General features: G+C 43.2%; 1 protein-coding gene across 6 annotated transcripts in view; it reads right to left on the bottom strand.

The window, feature by feature from the left end:
• Positions 1 to 2,116: 2,116 nt before the first annotated feature.
• clip2 (CAP-GLY domain containing linker protein 2) overlaps positions 2,117 to 19,538 on the bottom strand; it is a 28,872-nt gene continuing 11,450 nt past the window's right edge. For 2 of the 6 annotated variants that reach the window (XM_069539786.1, XM_069539788.1), the window contains 16 exons: positions 18,331 to 18,455; positions 17,451 to 17,664; positions 15,260 to 15,457; positions 15,062 to 15,165; positions 14,608 to 14,668; positions 12,902 to 13,006; positions 11,181 to 11,231; positions 9,822 to 10,208; positions 8,441 to 9,016; positions 8,291 to 8,348; positions 8,061 to 8,144; positions 7,091 to 7,247; positions 5,190 to 5,349; positions 4,186 to 4,374; positions 4,017 to 4,076; positions 2,117 to 3,918 (listed from right to left, as the gene is read on the bottom strand). In XM_069539786.1, the coding sequence (XP_069395887.1) occupies positions 3,907 to 3,918; positions 4,017 to 4,076; positions 4,186 to 4,374; positions 5,190 to 5,349; positions 7,091 to 7,247; positions 8,061 to 8,144; positions 8,291 to 8,348; positions 8,441 to 9,016; positions 9,822 to 10,208; positions 11,181 to 11,231; positions 12,902 to 13,006; positions 14,608 to 14,668; positions 15,062 to 15,165; positions 15,260 to 15,457; positions 17,451 to 17,664; positions 18,331 to 18,455 (2,541 nt within the window). In that variant the 3' untranslated portion in view covers positions 2,117 to 3,906. Of the gene's footprint in view, positions 3,919 to 4,016; positions 4,077 to 4,185; positions 4,375 to 5,189; positions 5,350 to 7,090; positions 7,248 to 8,060; positions 8,145 to 8,290; positions 8,349 to 8,440; positions 9,017 to 9,821; positions 10,254 to 11,180; positions 11,232 to 12,901; positions 13,007 to 14,607; positions 14,669 to 15,061; positions 15,166 to 15,259; positions 15,458 to 17,450; positions 17,665 to 18,330; positions 18,456 to 19,538 lie in introns of all 6 variants that reach the window. The other 4 variants (XM_069539787.1, XM_069539789.1, XM_069539790.1 and 1 more) reach the window with 4 other exon arrangements.

Genomic DNA, 19,538 nt, shown 5'->3' with positions numbered 1-19,538 from the left:
TTTTACATCAAGCTGTTTTTTTTAATGTAATACTTCTACTACTGCTTCTACTACTTATAATAATTATTATTATTAAGATAATATAATAAAAAACTTAATTTTGTCTTAAATTAAAGTAAGACGATGGATGAAATAAAGCAATACAACAAACCAAAGTTAAAATGTGTTTTTAAAAGAATTTTAATTATGATTTCACAAACATATATATTTAATATATATAATGCGATTAAGACTTAGATCAGAATATTTCATGTATCAGTTAGATTTCTGATGTGACCTTATTCAGGTTACATTCATCAGAACATGCCGTTTACATGGAAGTGTTTTATTAAGACTCTTAATCTGGTTAATATTGATGTTCATGTTAATGTAGTAATAATCTATAAACAGTAGCTTTGATTTAAACACAGGATTAACAGAGGAAACATCTGGAAAAAGAAAACTCAGGGCACCAAATTCACATTTAAAAGAAAATATGCCTCCAATTGTGTTTTTATTGAGTTTTAAAATCACTGTGAGCGTCTCGGCTGCAACTTCCCTGCTCACAGATTTACTTTAATCCCTCGATCATTTCGTGAAGGTGGTTTTCATGTGTCCCTGGATTATTTTTAGGATTATGTTCGGATATATGTGGCAGCTCCATGGATCTTCTGGCCTCGACTGTTATGCCGTGGCTCTGGTGATTGCCCGAAATAGACCAAGTCAAGTTGATGTAGGGCAAAGTTCAGATCCTGGGGGGGGGGGGGGATGAAGGAACAAAACGTTTTCTTATATCTATAAAAAACATTGTCACACACCACTTATAATAGAAATCTCATGAGAAAGCATGTATGTGATCCACTGTGTCTCTGTAAGATGCTTATTCACTGTGAAATATACAGTTGAAGTGCGTTTCACCCTCGAGCACAACAAGTATTTGTTTCCGTGATTAACATTACATTTATAGGTCCATCTTATTAAATCAGTAATTACCGATTTATTCATATGTCACCATCTTAACCAGTCGACTTTCTCACTGGAATCTGCTGGATAAATAAAGGGAAATAAATCCGACTAATAAAAATAAATCTAATCCCAGATTACGTACGTAATCCAGTGTGTCTCTGTAATCTGCTTAGTTTTATTCATGAAATATCAAAGAACTTTACAACTCTGTGACCATTATTTGTAAAATTACATTTTCTGTCTTCTGTTTCGTTTATTATTACTTTTCATAAATTCTCATAAATAAAGTTAAGTTTCCTATTTAATGTTAGAGTTTGTGAAAGATGTACTTTCATGAAGTTATTATTAAAGTTATGTTTCAAGTGTGTCGCCAATAGCAAAAAAAACAATATGTGTGGCCACGACACACATGATCAAATTTAAAGAGGCATTTTATTATATCAGTTATTACTTATTTATTCACGTCACCAAAACTGATAAGAAGTAAAAGTGATAAATCTGTTGGTGATAAATCCAAAGACTGTAAATAAAAATGCAGCGTCTGGATATTCAGTCTCCACCATCAATGAACTCAGCTCCTTCTTCACTTAAAGGAATTATCATCTCCTGCTGTTATTGACATCAGTTCATTTTAATGCCAAATATTTCCGTGAGACGGGTGAATATTTTAAAAAACAGAGCTCACAGTGTGTGTGTGTGTGTGTGTGTGTGTGTAGAATGAATTTCTCAAACCACCAACATCTTAGTGGCGTGAAATCTGACGCTGCTTTGAATCAGCTCAGCAGAAAGATCCCACTCCACTGGAAAAAAATGCAAACACACAGAGGAGACAAAAGAATGAACGAGTGTGAAATGAAACACCAGCAGCTCCTTGACCACACCGTTAATATTTAATGACTCAATCTCCGAAAAACATTGCAGCAATAATCCAACGGGTTCGAACCCTCCAGCTAAAAAAAACAGTCAACCAGCGTCTGCCCTCGTGCGGGTCTAACACAGGAGACGCTTCCTGCTTCACCTCTGTGTTGTGTCTCCTGCGACCTTTGACCCACAACAATCACCATCTCCTCGCTCGGTCAACAAATGGATAAAGCAATATTTGGAAGACTTGCAGAATAAATTCTATAAATGTTGAGAAGGAAATACAGATGTTATCACATTTTTTTTGGGGGGGGGGGGGGGGTGGATTGTTTGACAGCCCTTCAGAAAACGTAATAAAACATCAGTAAAGTAAAACCAGGGACGGTGTGATTCATTAAATATATTAATCATATACTGAAGTTATTTAATCCGACTGCACGGACGGAGTCTGTGTTGATTCACTGAAAATGAAATAGTTCATCATCACTGACAGCTTGTATCTGAACAGTTTTACTAAATGGAAGAAAAACATCTGGAATGATTCATTATATTCGGTCTGTGAAGAGCTGGATGAAAAAACCAAGGGACGTTAAAACATTCTCGTTTCCGCCCTCGTCGTCCACGCGGCCTCCGATGGAGGCGGTCTTTGCGGGCCGGGTAGACCGCGCCCTTCTGAAGAATGCAGCGCTTGAACTGAGACACTGCTTCTGATCCGCCTGAAGAGAGGATTGGTTCTAACATCATCATAGTCCGTCCACAAGAACATCGTGTTTAAGGTATAATACGAAGGATCAGCTCGAAAAGTCTTTGTTCACCAAATTTGTATTTTCTGTCTGAAATTGTTGCAGGTTCTCAAAATAAATCGAAAGTTTCACCCGTCCTTAAAGTTTTGGGAACAGGTTTCACAGAATTTCGTTCTCTTCTTTTAAAAGCTCGGTCTTGAGACGTGAAAGCTGTCGGGATAATTTCGCAGCTCCCTGATCAGAATTTGAAATTCTCCTTGTTCCTGACGGCCTCTCAGGGTCGGGATGGACCCAGCGTTTATGTTTTATTTAGAACATGTAGAGAAATAAAAGACATCGGACTCAGTGTTCAAGGTTTCTGTGCTTGAGGCTTTTTATTGGCTGGCGGATTAAAAGACAAAAAGTACGGGCTTGGTGTACAAAGATCTTAAAGCTGGATCGAGGACTGTAAGTAAAGATGGACGACACGACAGATCCCTCAAAGTGAAGCCAGAGCCTCACGATGGCCCCCTGCTGGCTGGCTGGCGGTATAGCTCATGCACCTCCTCCATGTCCAAAAAGATATGCGAGACGCTTTGGGGAGCCGTCATGTCGTCCATCTTTATTTACAGTCCATGATTCAAACTCATCACAACCGAGGATGAAATAAAAGTTGCTCTGAAGCCGTTTTTCGAAACTGCCGTGTTTGTTTTTCAGATTTAAAAACACAGATTCTGGGTGGAGTTTTTGAAAACTACCAATAATACAGGTCAGCCTCATATTAACACTAAAACAAGAGCGTGACGCTGGAGAAGAGCAACTGTGACGACTGTGCCTCCGGTACTCTCGTCAGATATCGAGGAAGGTGACGTCAGCGCCCGTCCCTCAAGAGACGTCTCAGCTACAGAACAGATGATTACTACAGAGCCGAGGAGCGAAAGCTAAATAAATAAAACTAACAAAGCAACTGAGACCCAGTTCTTTAGTCCTCGCAACGTTGTCCGTCAGCGGTTGTGTTTTCTGAATTGTCAAATGTTCCTGGCAACTTGTAGATTTAAACTTTCTAACAACTGTGCATCGTCAGAAGTTGCCGCGCTGCGTGTAATCAGCGGAGAATCTCTTCACGTCCTCGTCTCGTCCGTTTCCTGGTTATACTGAATAGAACTTTAAGCGGTCTTCATGATTGGCTAATAGGTGCTTTCTGCAACGACACATAAATTCACTGGAGATAAAGATTTGCTGTTTTGGTTTGTAACTGTCAACTGAAATGTTGCTCAGGCGTCCATCGCAGGAATCGGGAGAAAAATGTTGGACGATTTTTCCTTTTTTCAGACGAACCTCCGCACGTCTCAGTTCGGCTTCATCTCTTCTGCTTGGATCAGTGTTGATCCTGCAAAGCCGCAGAGTTGAAACGCGTTAATGCCGACAGGTTTGAATAAAGTCATGATATTAAAGGTGGTAAAGTAAAGACAACAAAAGAATACGAACATCTCGAGCGCTGCCGGACTCGTGGTGATGAATCCCGTTGGCTGAATTGGCGCCATGTGCCTGAGAGAAACAAAATATTTTATCGATAGAGGATTTAAAGGACTATTTTGATCCACTTTATTCACAGAGAGTTGGATGAGAGGATGTTTAAAGTGGCAGTTCTTTTTACCGGGCTCTTGTCCGGATGCCTGCGCATGGCCTGCACCAGCTGGTCGACCTGCTGGTTGTGTTCCAAGGCGTTCCTCAGGGCGTCCTCTGTGCTGAGCAGCCGCTGGCGCAGACGGTTCACCTCCGAGTCCAGAGCCGAGGGGTCCAGCATGGAGTAGCGCCGGTGGTCGGGCGAGGCTCGTTCCCGACTCTGAAACACGGAAAGAAATGTCGTCACTTAAAATCTGCCGTTGAATAATTAATTCACACTAAGATATATATGTGATTAACATCTGGGATAAATATTTGACAGTATTCATATATTCACTGAGCTTAGAGACGACTGTATGAACACGGACCTGAACAGGATTGATTAAATATATTATGGGGACATGTGAATGTTTTCTGTAGCTCTTAATCTATAATCTGTGAAAATAACTCTGGTGAGGTCACAGGTTTATCTCAGCCATAGAGTTTTTCATTTGTAGTGAAAAGAATTGCATTTTAATTTATCGCAGTGGAGTTTGAATGATGAGGCTGTTTGCCTCGAGGAAGGTTCTAAAAAAAAAAAAAAAGGAAAAATGTAGGATCCTGCTTTTTTGCAGCTTAACCCTTTAAAGGGCACATTCACGTCCTGCATCAACTCCAGTCACACATATTCCAGATTTACAGAACGAGCAGAATAACTGGAGCATCTTAGAAAAGATGCTATGCCTGAATCTTTAGTGTAAACCTTCATGACGTGAAATAAAATAAAATAATTGGTCTATTAATTTCCTATTGAACTCTGTGGCGACAGAGAAACCGATAAGCTGGTTAGCAGAGATATTCTGAATTTCGTGACGAGCACATAACAGATTTCTCAGGGTCAGTTTCAACCTTTCTGAGGAATAAGTGACAATAAAACAGCTTGAAAGTGGATTAACGGAATAAACTCTATAACGTGCAGCGATGATCTGTCGGGGCTGATGAACGTCACACAAAGAGTGAGATCAGCTGACAGCTGTTTTAATCTGTCCTCTTTACCAGCAGGAGGAGTTTTTCTCGCAGCGTCCCGATGTCGTCCTGGAGTTTCTGCTCCTTCACCTTCCACTCGGCCTTGTGCACCTCTCGGTTCAGGTCTTTCTCCATGTCCCTCGAGTGGCGGTGCGACTCCAGGAGCAGCACCCTCAGCTCGTTCAGGCTCCTGGTGCGAACATGAGAGAAGAGACGAAACCTTGAATGTTCGCAAGGAAACAAATCACCCGTGGGTGTTTCTCTCTGGCTGCAGAGAAGCAGTGAAATTCTGCTTTCAAAGATTTTAGCTGAGACCTTGCACAAAGGTCGTTATTATTCAAAAGCTCAGCAGCCCATTATAAGAATAACAGGTCGGCCCGTCTGGCCAGAGGGGGGGTGTGGCGGCGGCCTCGCTCTCTGCACATGGGGTGGGCGGACGCCTCCTTCCTAAAGCTGTGCAGTTTGACATGAACTACACAGACACAGGGCGTTGTTTTGTTTTGTTCCGCAGCGTGTCGCACGGGGGTGTTAATACATTTAGGAGCCGTATATTCATTTTTCTTCACGCCGAACATATATTCAAGCGGCTCTGATGGATGGTTTCTACATGAATAATGCATGAAAACGAAGGAAGTGTAAATAACTTCGACACATCAATCATGTTGATGAGGTGATCATATGTCATGTTTATAGCATGCAGCTCTGCTGCCCCCACGTGGTCAAACAGATCAATCAATAAAATAGATTAATTAAAGAACAACACCGCCTCAAACATGAAATGATCAAATTCGATCGCTACGACCTGTGAGCTCCAAACGAGCTGTTTGCTTCCTGGTTATCGTCTTTCCTGAATGATCGAAGTGAATTTAGGAGATAAAAACGTGTAACAAGGTTCGAAGTCGGCTTTACTGCGGCGATGCACTCGTTCATGTCACGGACTGAAAAAGCAGCAGTGACATTACGAAAAGCAAATGATCATTTCATCCAATAACAATAACTCAAAGTGAGGCTGCCGCTGAATCTCTCAGTGGACGGTGTATTCTTTTATTGCATGCGTCGTAATGGCTGCAGTTATGATGCACAGAGACGTTCTGCTGCAGCCAGCGGCACTTATTTTTAGTGCCTTGCAGCTTTTACTAACATCATCACCATCAATAATGTAGGAGCTGTGTAATGTAGGTTGGCCAATAATGTAATACAATTAGGCCAATCTGAGTTAATACAGCACTATGGACAAATGCATTGTGTGAACACGAGCGTGTTCGGACTTGAACAAAGAAGCTGCAACTCTACAATCACACTGTGACCTTCTTCTCTCTACAGCTCCTCTCGGAGTCGCTCAGCCGATTTATTTGTCTCCTTTTCCGACCCAGTGAAAATCTGTATCACGCTAATTCACCAGAACCAAACGACGACCACAGATACTCAGCAACAAGCCGGTGAGCAGAAGGTTTTAAACAAGAGTGAACAGTGGATGATCGTCCAAATCATGATTCTCAATGAATTTCAAAAAAGCTAAATAGCTGTGAAAAAAGGCAAAAACTGGTTTAAACATTTTAAATTGTCGATAACATGAGGACATTTTTTGTTATCATAGGAAATGAAATGATAGATATTATTTACTGTGTCCATGTCACGTTTTAGAACATGTCTCACAAGGTTGAATTATTTTCACTGAGAAATATAAACGAAGCTCGTGCTCCTGATCCCCAACATCGAGTTTAACAAGATGAAACATTAGGAAATTAAACAGCATGATTCAAACAATAATGTTCAGGTTGACAATATGTGCAGTAAAATCATAAGAGCGCCCGCGGGTTCCCAGAATGTGACAATTATCTAATTGATAAAATGATGTATTGTTGTTCTGCACGTGCACAGACGTGCACGATCCAAAAGACCGTAGAGTCGATATGACCTTGTCTCCGTACCTCTCTTTCTTCAGCAGATCCTGGCTGATGCTGACCAGCTGCCCAGAGGCATCATGGGACTTCTTAGTCATGGACTCCAGCTCTGCCTCCACGCGGATCTTCTCCCTCGCCAGGGCTTCGAGTTTCTTCTCCCCCGTCCGAACTTTTCCCTCCAGCGCTGGAGACGAGAGGAAAATAAGACAACGGTGGATTTTATACATTTTTCAGGGTTTATGTTCATATATGAATTTTTATTATGTCTTAAAATCACATTTCTGTGTTTGGGGCTATTTCTCCTCTGCTCTACTTTTCTGCAGTTTTTTTTTTTTTCTTTCCGAGGTTCTGGACCGTTGCAGATGAAGTCGGCTGTTTGTAAAACTCAATTATCAGAAAACTCAAACTTCACTTTATGAAAAAAGAACCCTCAACAAATAAAGTTAACGAACATCTATTCTTCACTTTGTCTCGTATCGCACGTTTTACTTTTTTTTCAGCCTCCGCTCTTCAGAGCTCGTCGGTTTGACGACCTGAACTGCACTGATTTGGTTTTGAGTTCTTTTCATGTGGTGGATCTTTTAGTTTTCTAACGACAGCCGGCTGACAGATTTCTCCGTGACACCAAAAGAACGCATGAAGACGAACGTCTGTGCGGTGAACTCCGCGTGACACGACGGAAAGTAAAGCGAAGCCTGCAGTCGCAACACGTGCAGGCGCGAGTACAAAGAGAGAAACACTAACGCGCACTAAAGAACGTGTGTACATTTAAAACTCAAACTGCCTGATGGGTAGAAAACGCCTGAGCCGACTCTCACGCTTCATCTCAACACTGTAAGAAAAAAATAAAACAAACACTGCGAGAAAAAAGACACAATCCCTCTAAAGAGATTCACTTCTTGATTTGCTTTCATGGAGAAAACCTGCAAAGGAACATCCGACGTCACAGTTTGGAAAAGGTCGCCGGCCGCCACACGCTCTGGAAAATGACATTTACCTCCCGTCTGTGATTTGAGGGCTTCGACCTGGGAAGTGAGAGTAGTGACCTCTTTTTCCCTTTTCAACAACTTCTCCATTGTTTCTGAGGAAAAAAGAGAAAACAAGATTCAAGAGGAGACAAATAATGTGTGAGTACAACAAAACTTCATGCTCAAGACGTTTGCACACAGACTCAAATGTCTTAAATGTCAAAGTCTGTCCTCAAAAAACGTCTTTGGACTTCGATACCTTCGATATTCTGTTTCAGCTTCATCTTCTCATCTGAAATTTCATTATCTTCTATCACCTGAAAGAGGAGATGGGGAGAGTTGAGCTGGAATTCAAACAAAGACTTTATTCCAAACTATGCAGGTGAGATCTCTGTCTTCAGCCACTCACGTTTGCATCGTGGGAAGTGTAGCGGTCCGCCTGGATGGCCTGGAGCTGGTTCGCTGTCACCCTCAGATTCTCCTCCAGTTTCTGGATCTCCTCCTGGCTCTCGGCCTGAGCTTTCTGCAGAGCCTGGTAATCCGTCATCTTCTTCTCCGACAGCTCCAGCCTCCCCCTCAGCTCCTCCGTGTTCCTGTCCTGCTCCGTCCGAAGCGTCTCCATCTCCACCAGCCTCTGCTCCGCTTTCTGGAGCTTATCGACCGCCTCCTCCAGCGCCTGCCTCCCGCTTTTTGCCTCCACCTCGGCCCTCCACGTGTGGCCGCTCTCATCCAGCCGGTCCTTGGCCTCCTGCAGACGAGTGCTGAGGTCCTCGTGTTCCTTGGTCAGGATCGCAGCCTGGATCTTATGCTTGGCTTTGAGGTTTTCCATCTCCAGCTGGTGCTCCATCTTCAGGCTCTCCAGGGCGGCTCTCAGCTCCTGGGCGTCCTGCTCTTGACCTTCAGGAGCAGCATGGTTGCTGCTCAGCGAGGCCTTCAGCTCCTCCAGAGACCGATGGTGGTCGCTCACTAAACTGTCAAATCTAGTCTGCGGAGGGAAACGAGGAGGGTTATGTCGCTGCACTGGAGATATATAAGGAAACCAATAATTCTTTATGATTAATTAATTGATAATTCTATTCTAATTCCAATAAATTAAACCTTCTATTTACAATCTATTAATATTTGCTTAGTTTCCCTTGATCAAAGTTTTAAAAAAAGTCTGGACACAAAGTTTTGTGGGACACTTTGAATCCTATTTCAATATTTCTATGTGTAATCCTACTTACAGTCTATTTATCCTGTTTACACGACTGTATTTTTACTTGTGTATAATGTTTTTACTGATAATTCTATTATGATTTATAATTATTTAAGTTATAAATGTGAAAACTTCCCTGATGTGGAACTAATTACAGGGTTATCTTGTGTTATTGTGTCTCATCCGATCGTATATTATCTCATGTGATCGTATCTTATCGGTCAAATTTAAAAAGACAGAATTCAATCTTCTTAACGAGGAGTTTGTTTTCTGACCTTGTTTGTTTGTAAGCAAGAAAAAAAGGGTTTGAGTGTTTTTACATGGAGCGGATCCATTTATGTTTAGATTCATGGATCTTGATGAAAACAGAATCAGACATGAGGACTGATTTAAATAAAAATCTGGACCAGGTGAATTTAAATGTGGCTTCACAAAGGGCCCGTTCAGCCTCGGCAGACGTCTGAGCGTTATCTGAGTGACTTTATCTCGGTATTTAAAACATCAGCGGGTCAGAAAACAGACGCCTGTGACTCAGTGACAGAAAAAAATCCTCCTGCCGTCGTTTGTATTTGAGATCAACGCAGCAGAATACCTTCCAGGTGTCCATCATGTCCATGTTCTCCTTGGTGGCCTGTTGGACTTTCTGCTTCAGCTCACTAATCTCTTGGTTCTGTTTGTCCACCACCGTCTTCAGGGAGTGCACCTCCTGCTGGCTGGCTCCTAACGCCGTCTCGAACTTCTCCTTCAGCTCGCTGCTCTCCTTGTAGTGCTCGCGGCCGGCCGACAGCAGCTGCTCCCGCAGGAGGACGGCCTCCGGCTGGGCGTCGGAGCCGCCGGTCGCGTCGCCGTCGCCGGGTTGCTGCGAGCCGGAGTCGCACCCTCCTCCGATTTGAGCCTGGAGGTTCTTGATCTCCGCTCTCCTGAGGGTGAGCTCCTCCTCGAGCTGCATGATGCGACTCTGCTCCTCCACGGTGGTTTGCTGATGACAAAGAAAGCAACATCCATCACTGCACAGCTGGAGGCCCTGCAACACAACGACGTCATTCCAAAGAAAAGGTGACAGCAGAAATCAGGTTTCAAGAAAAAAAAGGAAATCAAAGAGGTAAAAATCTGAGGTCGTCACAAGGACTGAAGACAATCCAGTGGAAAACACAACACGAATATAAGAATGTGGACAGAGACACGTTGTCTCCGGCTTCGTCCTCAGATACAAGACGACACAAAGACTTGAGAAGAACAAATGAATGTTTTTGCAGCTGAGACAAATCATTCTGTTAGATTTTCATTTAAACAGTGTCGCTATGATTAATATTGCTGTATTTCTATAGCAACAAAAGATCATGTGACAATTCAAATCCAGGTATCAGACGTATTTTATGACCACAAGTCGACAGTCTGCACGAAATGTGTTGAGTCATTGTATCGTATCGTACCGAGGAGCCAGAGGATCAACGTGTCTCCGTCCAAATATTTGAGCAGCTCAGTGTTTGTGCAAAGATGTGGAAGATGAGACGAGAGCACAGCCATTCTCTGATCATCTAGAAGCAGCCAAGCAAATATAATAAAGCTCACAGCAAACCTCCGCATGGTGACACTGCACACACACACTCACACACACACACACACACACACACTGCAAACATCCTCCACACACTCAATCCAATCAAAATAAAAAAAGAGATTAAGGAGGAGGACCTGCTGCACAGCGCACAGATGTTAATTCCAACCATCTGGGAAAACAATCCAGCAGACCTCCGAGTTACCGCCTGATTCATATCAGAGACGTGGAACTGAGCAGCATTCAGATCACAGCACAACACACAGGAGTGAAAGAGTCGCAGAGGATCTATGCGAGGTTAATGTCCTTGACAGCAGAAGTCGATTTGAAGTCGAGAATTGAGATAGCTCGGCGGCGGATCAAAACCAGAACAAGATCAAATCTGTTTTTCACCTTGGTTCTCTTACCCAACCTCAAGGATGCTGCACCGCGAGAGCATCGTCCCTGTTGGCAGAAGCAGACCTTACTGCATGCGGGGGAATCAGGGCTTTGTTATCTTTTCATGGCCGCACATTGAAAGAAGCGGGGGCTTGTACAGGCTTTGATTCGTGAAACCATTGTCTGTGACTCAGGAGGCATTTCACTGTGAAGTGCAGGATTGCGTGTCCGAGTGGTGCAGAGGACGTCCTTCGCCCCCCCCGCCCCCCTGCACGCTCATCCGCTGATTGTAAACGTGCATTATCGCGATCGTTTGCCTGGAAACATTCATCTCAAACCCGGTGACGAATCCCATCGACAATCTAGATAAGTGCCGAGAAACGATCAGGGAGCCGAGGGACGTTGATCCGCTGTAAAGTGAGAGGGTGTTATTTCAAAATGTTATGTGTCCTGGCATCTGAACTGTGCAGCTGGCAACGGATCCAAAATGGCAAAAAGAAAATGAAAAAAAAAACCAGCGACTGCAACAGAAGACGTGAGAAGCGGAAGCAGCCGAGAGCCACGGCTGACGTTGACGAGCAGCGCGGGTTCGGGGTTCATGACGGGAGGGCGACAGAACGAGGGAGGGGGAGGAGCGGAATGTTTTCTAACCTCGGGGAAGATCGTAAATAATCATCTATCAGTGTCGTGTTGAGGATCTGCAGCCATTCATTACATCAATATATAAAATAATATATATTTAATAGGATGAGGCTGGTGATGGAGAAAAGTTTCTTATTTCAACAAATCCAATGAAAAGACAACAAACTGATCGGATCACAGAAGAGTCTGTGCAGCCTGAAGCCACAAAGCATCATCGTTTCTTCTGAGGTTCATTTCTATTTAGTTTACTTATTTGTATTAAAGGTATTTCGGGGGCACTGAGTCGTCCTTCGACAGGTCAGAGGTCCGCAGGTGAAAATAGTCCTGAAACAAATTCACCGTTTCTCTCTGATTTGTTAGAAAAAGCCGAGCCCTGCTGTCTTGAATTATTCAGACTTTGTTTATTTCTTAAAGGAACTGAGCAGCAGAGTTTACTGTGGTGGCTGAGGAGACATTTTTAAAGATTCATGTCTTCATGAGGAAATCTGTGCCGAGTGATGAGTTTATTTTTGTGTTTTCATCTGATTTGTCGACTGATGCAACTTTTAATCTTCATTAAACTGTAAAAATGTTGAATATTAAAGATGTTTAAAAAGTTGAATCTCTTCCTATATGATTTCATTATATTACAGTTGCATTGTTTTACATATAAACATGAAATAAAATCAGCTTTTCAATCATTTAATCATAAACTTTACTACAAATAACTCTAAATGAAAAGAAAACACAAATACAACTGAATGTGAAGAAGATAAACTTAATTTAACATAAAATGAAATTCTTCCTATTGCCATACTGCACTATATATACATATTTTTACTATTTTATTCATTATTGTTTTGTTATTCATTGTATCGTGTGATCAGACATGAATTTCATATCGTGTCGGGCGCTAAACGTCTGAATCTTCAATTTTAAATTCCTATGACGATGCGTCTCTGGTTTGCTTTCACAGGTGGAGTTCGACTTTGACGAGTGTTGAAGTTATAAATGTGAGTTTTTCTTCCATCAACAAAGAAGCCAACGGGAGCAGAACCACACAGAACAGCAGCTGCAGGCAAAACAAAACAAAAAATGGGCCGGTGCTCTTTTACCCTCCTCCTCTCTAAGTCTTTGTGAAGCGCCTCTGCTCTCGACTTTTCGAGGAGCAGACTCTGCTCAAGCCGACGAATATGGGCATGTTCCAATTTCGTCTGTGTCTACAGAGAGAGAGAGAGGGAGAGAGGGAGAGAGAGAGAAGACTCAAAGGGAAAGAGGACCCGTGAAGATCGGAGGGGCAATGATGGAGATCAACAACCGTCAGCAGAGGAAGAAGACGGCAGCACAGTGCGAGAACCAGGCTGATCACATGATGGGAAGATGTGAGGAGATTTCACTCAGGACCCACTGAGAGTTTGAGTTCAGACCCTCAAATGTATTTTAGAGTTGAGGAGACGAGAACTGTTTTAAAGATGTTTAACATTTATATATTTTGTTTTCTTTCACTAAAACATTAATTACCTGCGGCAACGAGGTTCTTTTTTTCAGACTCCCATGAGACTTGATTTGGGTCAGGGGAGAAAGAACCCGTTTCATCTCGGTGTCCCACCAACGACGTGTTCAACCCAAGAAAGAGCTCATTATTTTATTTAGCTTAATTTTTTCCCACTGAAGTCCGAGGGAATAATTAACGGAAAGACCTGCGGATGGGGACTGAGTTAATTGGAGATTCTACACTGACCGTGCGTGTGAGTGTGTGGGTGCGAATCGTTGTCCGGGGTGCGCTCCAGCTCTCGCTGCGACCCTCCACAGGATGAGCAGCATGACGGACGGAGACGCACATCCAGAGGTCGCGGATTCTAACATGTGTGGTGTGACGAGCCGCTGCACGGTAACAAACCACCGACGTGCAGCTGGGAGTCAACAGTTCGTTTCAAAAGATTCACGAAGGATTTGCTGCAGGAGCTAAAGGCTTCGGCAGATATACGAGCTCAACGAGTAGTTTTCTTCTCTAACAATGTGATATACTGTGTAAACAAGAATTCCATGGAGTTGGAACATTGTGCTGGAATTCACAGGAGGCGGCTGCAGATGTAGTTTCCTGGAGATAATCCGTCTCCTCCTGTATTGCTCTGGTTTTTTCCAGCTGATAGTGAAAAAGGCTAAGAAATGTCACCGCGCTGCAGAATGTGGAATCACAAGCGTGTTTGTCGGTGCATCCGTCTGACGGCTAAGTGCAGTGACCGCCAAATGCGTATTAAGAAGCGACCAAATTAGATTTACCTTCCATCCAAGCTTCCGTCTCTGGGGACGGACAGCAGCGAGGACACACGCTCTACTTTATCTAATGGATTCCAGACTTTCCTGCCCGGCTTAAAAATTGGATGTGAGTTCACTGAAGTCAGCAATTTATTTGTGGGTTGTTTTTTTTTTTTAAAGCCTCGCATTTTGTTTGAATTCTGTCCCAAAAACATGCGGAGACCGAGAACCGCCGCCTCTTCTCATGATGTTTCTGTGCCGCTGCTGTGCGAGCTGTTACGCAGACGGCACAGCGCGCGCAGAGGCCGTCAATCAACTGCTCGGAGGGGTTCCAGTCCAGATCATCTTCCCAAACACATCATCATCTGTTCTGCATGTATAAACACATTATACATTTTTCTGTTCGGCTCCGTCTCCAGGGTTTGAATTATTCCGACGATGCCGTCTGTGTCACTACAGCACGAAAACTGAAACTACTGAGAAGACGCTGTGGATTAGTGAGATTGAAACACACGTGTTCGATCGTTGATAGATTATAGATTGGCATCACGCCGGTTAATACCTCCAGGTCTCCTTTGGTGATGGACTCCTCCTCCACTCTGAACTGCAGGTCCTCAACTTTCCTGTGAATAAAAGAAGTTTGAGATGAGGATCAGTTAAATTTCGTTCTGTTGACCAATCCTCCATTTGTGTCTTCACCTGCTCTTTAAATTGATTTTTCCAAACTTTACTGTCTCGCGATCATATGTTTTGTCCCAGTAACAATGAAAGGTAAATGATACCGACGACAGGAGTTTTAATATCGTACAAGAGGATTCTTTTCTCTCATCTCAAACACGCACACGCTACAAGATGAGACGATGTTATTAGGATCATCACAGACGACCAAACTCCTCAGACGTCCAAATAATCAGCGCCAACCATCGGTATCGACTAAGTTTCCAACTCAAACTCAAACACACAACAGGAAAACTATGTAATTTGAAATATTCCTTTTAGATTTAAGTGATTTTTACCTTTTCTCTTCTTCAAGCTGATTGGCCAGTTCCAGCTTATCTTTCTGTGCGCTGGCCAATAAGGCTTTGACCTGCTGGAGGCTGCTCTCATTCTCTGCTACATACTGTCGACGGCAGAAGAAAGAAAACGATCAAACATAAGAAACTTAACAACAGACATACTTAACAACCGTATGAATCACAGTATGAGATCCGCACCTGCACGTGTTGCGTCTTGAGGACGTTCAGCTCCTTCTCCACCTCACAGATGTGGCTCGTGGCCTTGGCCACCTCGGCTCGCTCCAGGTCTCTCTCGGCCAGCAGCTGCTCGATGTGCTGCTGCTTCTCCTTCAGAGCCTCCTGCAGCGCCGTGGTGCCGGAGATCTTCCGGGCGTAGCGAGACGACGTCTCCGTCAACTTAACGAGGAGAGAGCGAAGAGGTGTTAGGAAACCCAGGCGGAGGAGAGGAGGAATATTTAAAGGGTAAAAGAACGGAGAGACACTGAGGCACACAGGGTCAGTGAAAGATAAAAGTGAGTGAGGACACAAATAAGTCATATTATTATTTTTATTATTTCTCGATCATGGAGAGAATTTACATTCATTTTACCCACTTATTTTAATTTTAAATAAATGTATTTTATCTCATTAATTAATTAATATTATACTTGTATATCCATTTATGGATGAAGTATGTAAGTACTGTTGAATATATAATAATAATTATTATTACTATTATTCAGCTCAAAGTGCTTCACAAAATAAAATAAAGAAATAATAAAGTAAAGAAACGTCACAGCTGCAAGGTTTTCTTTGACCACTAGAGTGCGTTGTTTTAAAAGGATTCCTGTCTGATGCATCAGTCAAATATAAAAATAATTTATAATTTAATTTGTTTCAGTGTAGATTTTCTGTCTCAAGCATGATTTCTGATTTCGAGGACACATGAACAGAAACACATGAAGATCCCTGAAGTAAATCTTGATTTCATGTGTGTTTCACCAACGAGACCTGATTTTATTGATATTTCAGAATCTTAAATTTAAGTCACAAATGTCCGTCTGGGTTTAAACTGTTTCAAACAGAGATTCTTCTGTAAACCACTGTTTCTGTGCCTGAGCGCTGGCTCCTCAGATCGTTGTGACTGACACTGAGTTTTCTGCGTGAGCGGCCTGATAACTCACAGAGCGTCTGTCGGTGCGGCCTCACAGCGCTGCCAGCAATCAAGCAAAGTGAAGGGGAGTGTCCTCCGTCCGAGACCTGGCTCGCAAACTAGAAGCTACAATCGATGTGAGATATCTTGATGCGCCATTCGTCTCAGTTCGTTGCCGAGCATCGCCGAGGACGTTAATCTTGAAGACGCGGGGGGATTTCTGAATCAGAGACGGAGGCAGAACAGCAGCTCTGCGACCTGCTGCTGATCCAGAGGAACAACGGACCTGCTAATCATTCACTCTGCAGCCGTATTCTTTTGATAAGTTGGAAATACAGAGTTAATAACTAATGGAAACTCTGACCGACATCTTTAGTGTTAAAAGCCACATAAACTGGGTTTTTCTTTTACTTTTTAATTCATTCAAATGTATTGTAAACACATATGTTCTCGTTAGAACTGAGTTTATAGGTTTCAGGTCCAATATTTGCAGTTCAAACCGCTTTACTTTCATTCTGTTTTAATCACGTCCAGCAGGGAGGTCGTTATCTCATTTGTTTGTCAGCAGGATTAACTACAGAATGGATTTAATGAAACTCAGTAGAAGAGTCAGGGAAAAGCCTAAATACATTTAGGTGTGAATCTGGATCAGGAGACGAATCCAGGAATTTAGTTTCACTTTCTCTGCAGAGTTTTCATTCATCTATAGAGATATGAGATCTACACAGATTCAGAATGACACAGGTACACAGGGCGTGAGAGAGAGAGAGAGAGAGAGAGAGAGAGAGAGAGAGAGAGAGGTCTGTGTCGCTCGCAGGAACAACCGCAGCTGAAACATGAGCTCTGACTGTCGGTGTGCACGGCAACACCTTCATTACTTTAACAGAGCGTTAAAGGGAAACGCCGCGGTGACGTGGCCGGATCGGGCTTCAGCTTTGACGGAGGTTTCCAGAAATCTAGTTTACTCACTCACTTACCTTCCGTCAGACAAACGCTCATTCACTTTTTTTGCAGAGATTCAGATAAGAACATCGAAATCACAGTCATGTCTGTGCGGTAACTTTGAACCAGCTGCTGTGTTAACATGAGAATTGTGGTTTTCCAGTAACTTATGTGCAGTGACCTCAGCCGGTGACCTCACGGTGACGACCGCGGCGTCATGATTAATGCACAGACGTGACAGTGGTGTCGACCTCCTCGTCAAGCTCTGCACAAAAGCATCAGTTGATTTCACGGAGCACGTAGCAGCCGTCTTACCAGTCCAGCTCGGCTCGGTCGTCCGCCCACGGAGGAGGCCACCGAGCTGACTGAACTGATGGAGGAGCTGCTGGGGCTGTGGGCCAGAGACGAAACCCCCATGGCCATACGCTTGCTCTTCTTGGCCTTGGCCGGGCTGGTGGAGGGAAAACCGATGCGGATCACCTTGTGGATCGGAGCAAAGAGGCCGAACTTGGGAAGACACTGAAAGTATCTGGAGAGGAAAGAGAGTAAAGAGGGTGAGAGAGTCAGACATGAACACTGAACGGATTAATGAGAATATTAGCATCGGAGAAAATATAGTGTTGAAAAGGTATTTATACTAAAAGTGTTTCTGTAAATGTGCGACCATTTTACCGTTGAGTAGATGTCATGAATTAGCTTCTCGCTTCTCGTTTAATTCCACAATTCTTCTTTGTGAGGCAAGAAACTTTGGAGCAATTACGACTAAGTCTTTGTTGAGCTGTAATATAACACAAGGCTGCATCTGGGTCTGGAATTCTACATGAAAAACGTCAGTGGCTTTTTATTTCCATCTTTGGCTGTAAATTTCAAGCAGCATTCCCAAATGTCTGTAAAACCAACAATACTTCTCCCGTTTCAAACAGACTTCCGCGTCTGCTGCGGGAGGAAATGTTGTCAGACGGTGAAAAATGTGTGTGAATCCTGGAGGGTGAATTATCGCAAATCATAAATAAACGTGATAAACATCACGAAGCAACAAGCGCGCCCAGTGTTGCAGACCCACTGTGACCTGGAGGGTTCGTCAGTGGGATTTCATGGATGATCGGATGAAGAGAAGGAGACTTAAAGTCCTTTTAGGGGCAAAACCAAAGGAATTTGGGGGGTTTGAAGTGTGTGTGTGTGTGTGTGTGTTTACCTTGTACCAGCTACTGCACCATCATTCTTTCCCAGGGGCTCGTCTAGCTCCACCCCGCACCACTCCCCCTTGGCGAAGTCCGTCTCCCCCATGTATCGTATGACCCCCATCTTTGAGCCTCCGACCTGACGACGGAGAGAGAAAACACTCGGCTGTCAAACTTTTCAAAGATGAAAAGAAAACAATTGAATGAAATCCCGTTAAGCTGCTGACGAAGAATATCTTCAACATATTTTTACCTTCCTGAGGAACATTCTCACTTTGCATCTGGTAAAATACTTTACTTCTGAAAATAGTTTGTTTTACACACCACATTTCCCATAATCCTCTTTGCTTCTGTAACCAAGACGATGCTGCAGATTTTCACTATTTCTCCAAATGTCTCTGTTACGTAGATTTCCACAAAAGACATTTATTATCATTCACAGGTAAACGGGCTGGTGTGCACGCGTGTGAAGATATGACACGTGTGTTCTCGCTGATTGTCAACGTGAAGTGTGTGTGTGTGTGCGGAGGATCCAGATGTGCCCGAGGGTAGAAACTCGTCTTGAGTCTCGGCCATGTGACCAACAGTGAGTCGGGCTGTGAAGTGTCCCCTCATGATGTTTGGTGCTGTGAGCTTCGGCCTCCTGGTGGAGGCGTCGCTCAGGGTGAGAGGAGGTGCTCGTTTAAAACTGAGGAGCAGAGTTTCAAAAAGAATGTGAATCATCAGCTCCCTCATATATTTAAGGTGCCACATCTGCCCAGTCAGGCTCAGTCAGACGGTTTCCTGTTAGTAAGTCTAAAATACACACACACACACACACAAAGCTGACTAATCCATGTGCTGAATGTCTTCCACACATGGTGACCACATGTATGAGACGTGTGCAAACATCTCACTGCTCAGTTTTTCCTGAAACCTCCACCGTCACAGAAATAAAACACTGACACATGAGATAATGTATTGATTCACTTCGATTGATTCAATTTACTGCTAGTTACTTGTATCTGCCTGCAACTGGACCAGTAATAGATTACATTTAAGTCTTAATAGATTACTGTGATCCCATTCCCACGGTCAGACGTTGAATGAATGTACAGAAGGAGCAACAGATGTTTTCCCACAACATCTTACTACAGATTAGAATTTAATACCAATAATTTATTTAATCTGTTAAGAACCATTTAAAATAAAAGTTCCCTTCCAGCTGCTATTTATAAACACA

This window comes from Paralichthys olivaceus, chromosome 15, assembly GCF_024713975.1.
Source record: "Paralichthys olivaceus isolate ysfri-2021 chromosome 15, ASM2471397v2, whole genome shotgun sequence".
Lineage (NCBI taxonomy): Eukaryota > Metazoa > Chordata > Actinopteri > Pleuronectiformes > Paralichthyidae > Paralichthys > Paralichthys olivaceus.
Note: the sequence above shows the minus strand (reverse complement) of the source record. Positions and strands in the feature narration are given on the sequence as shown.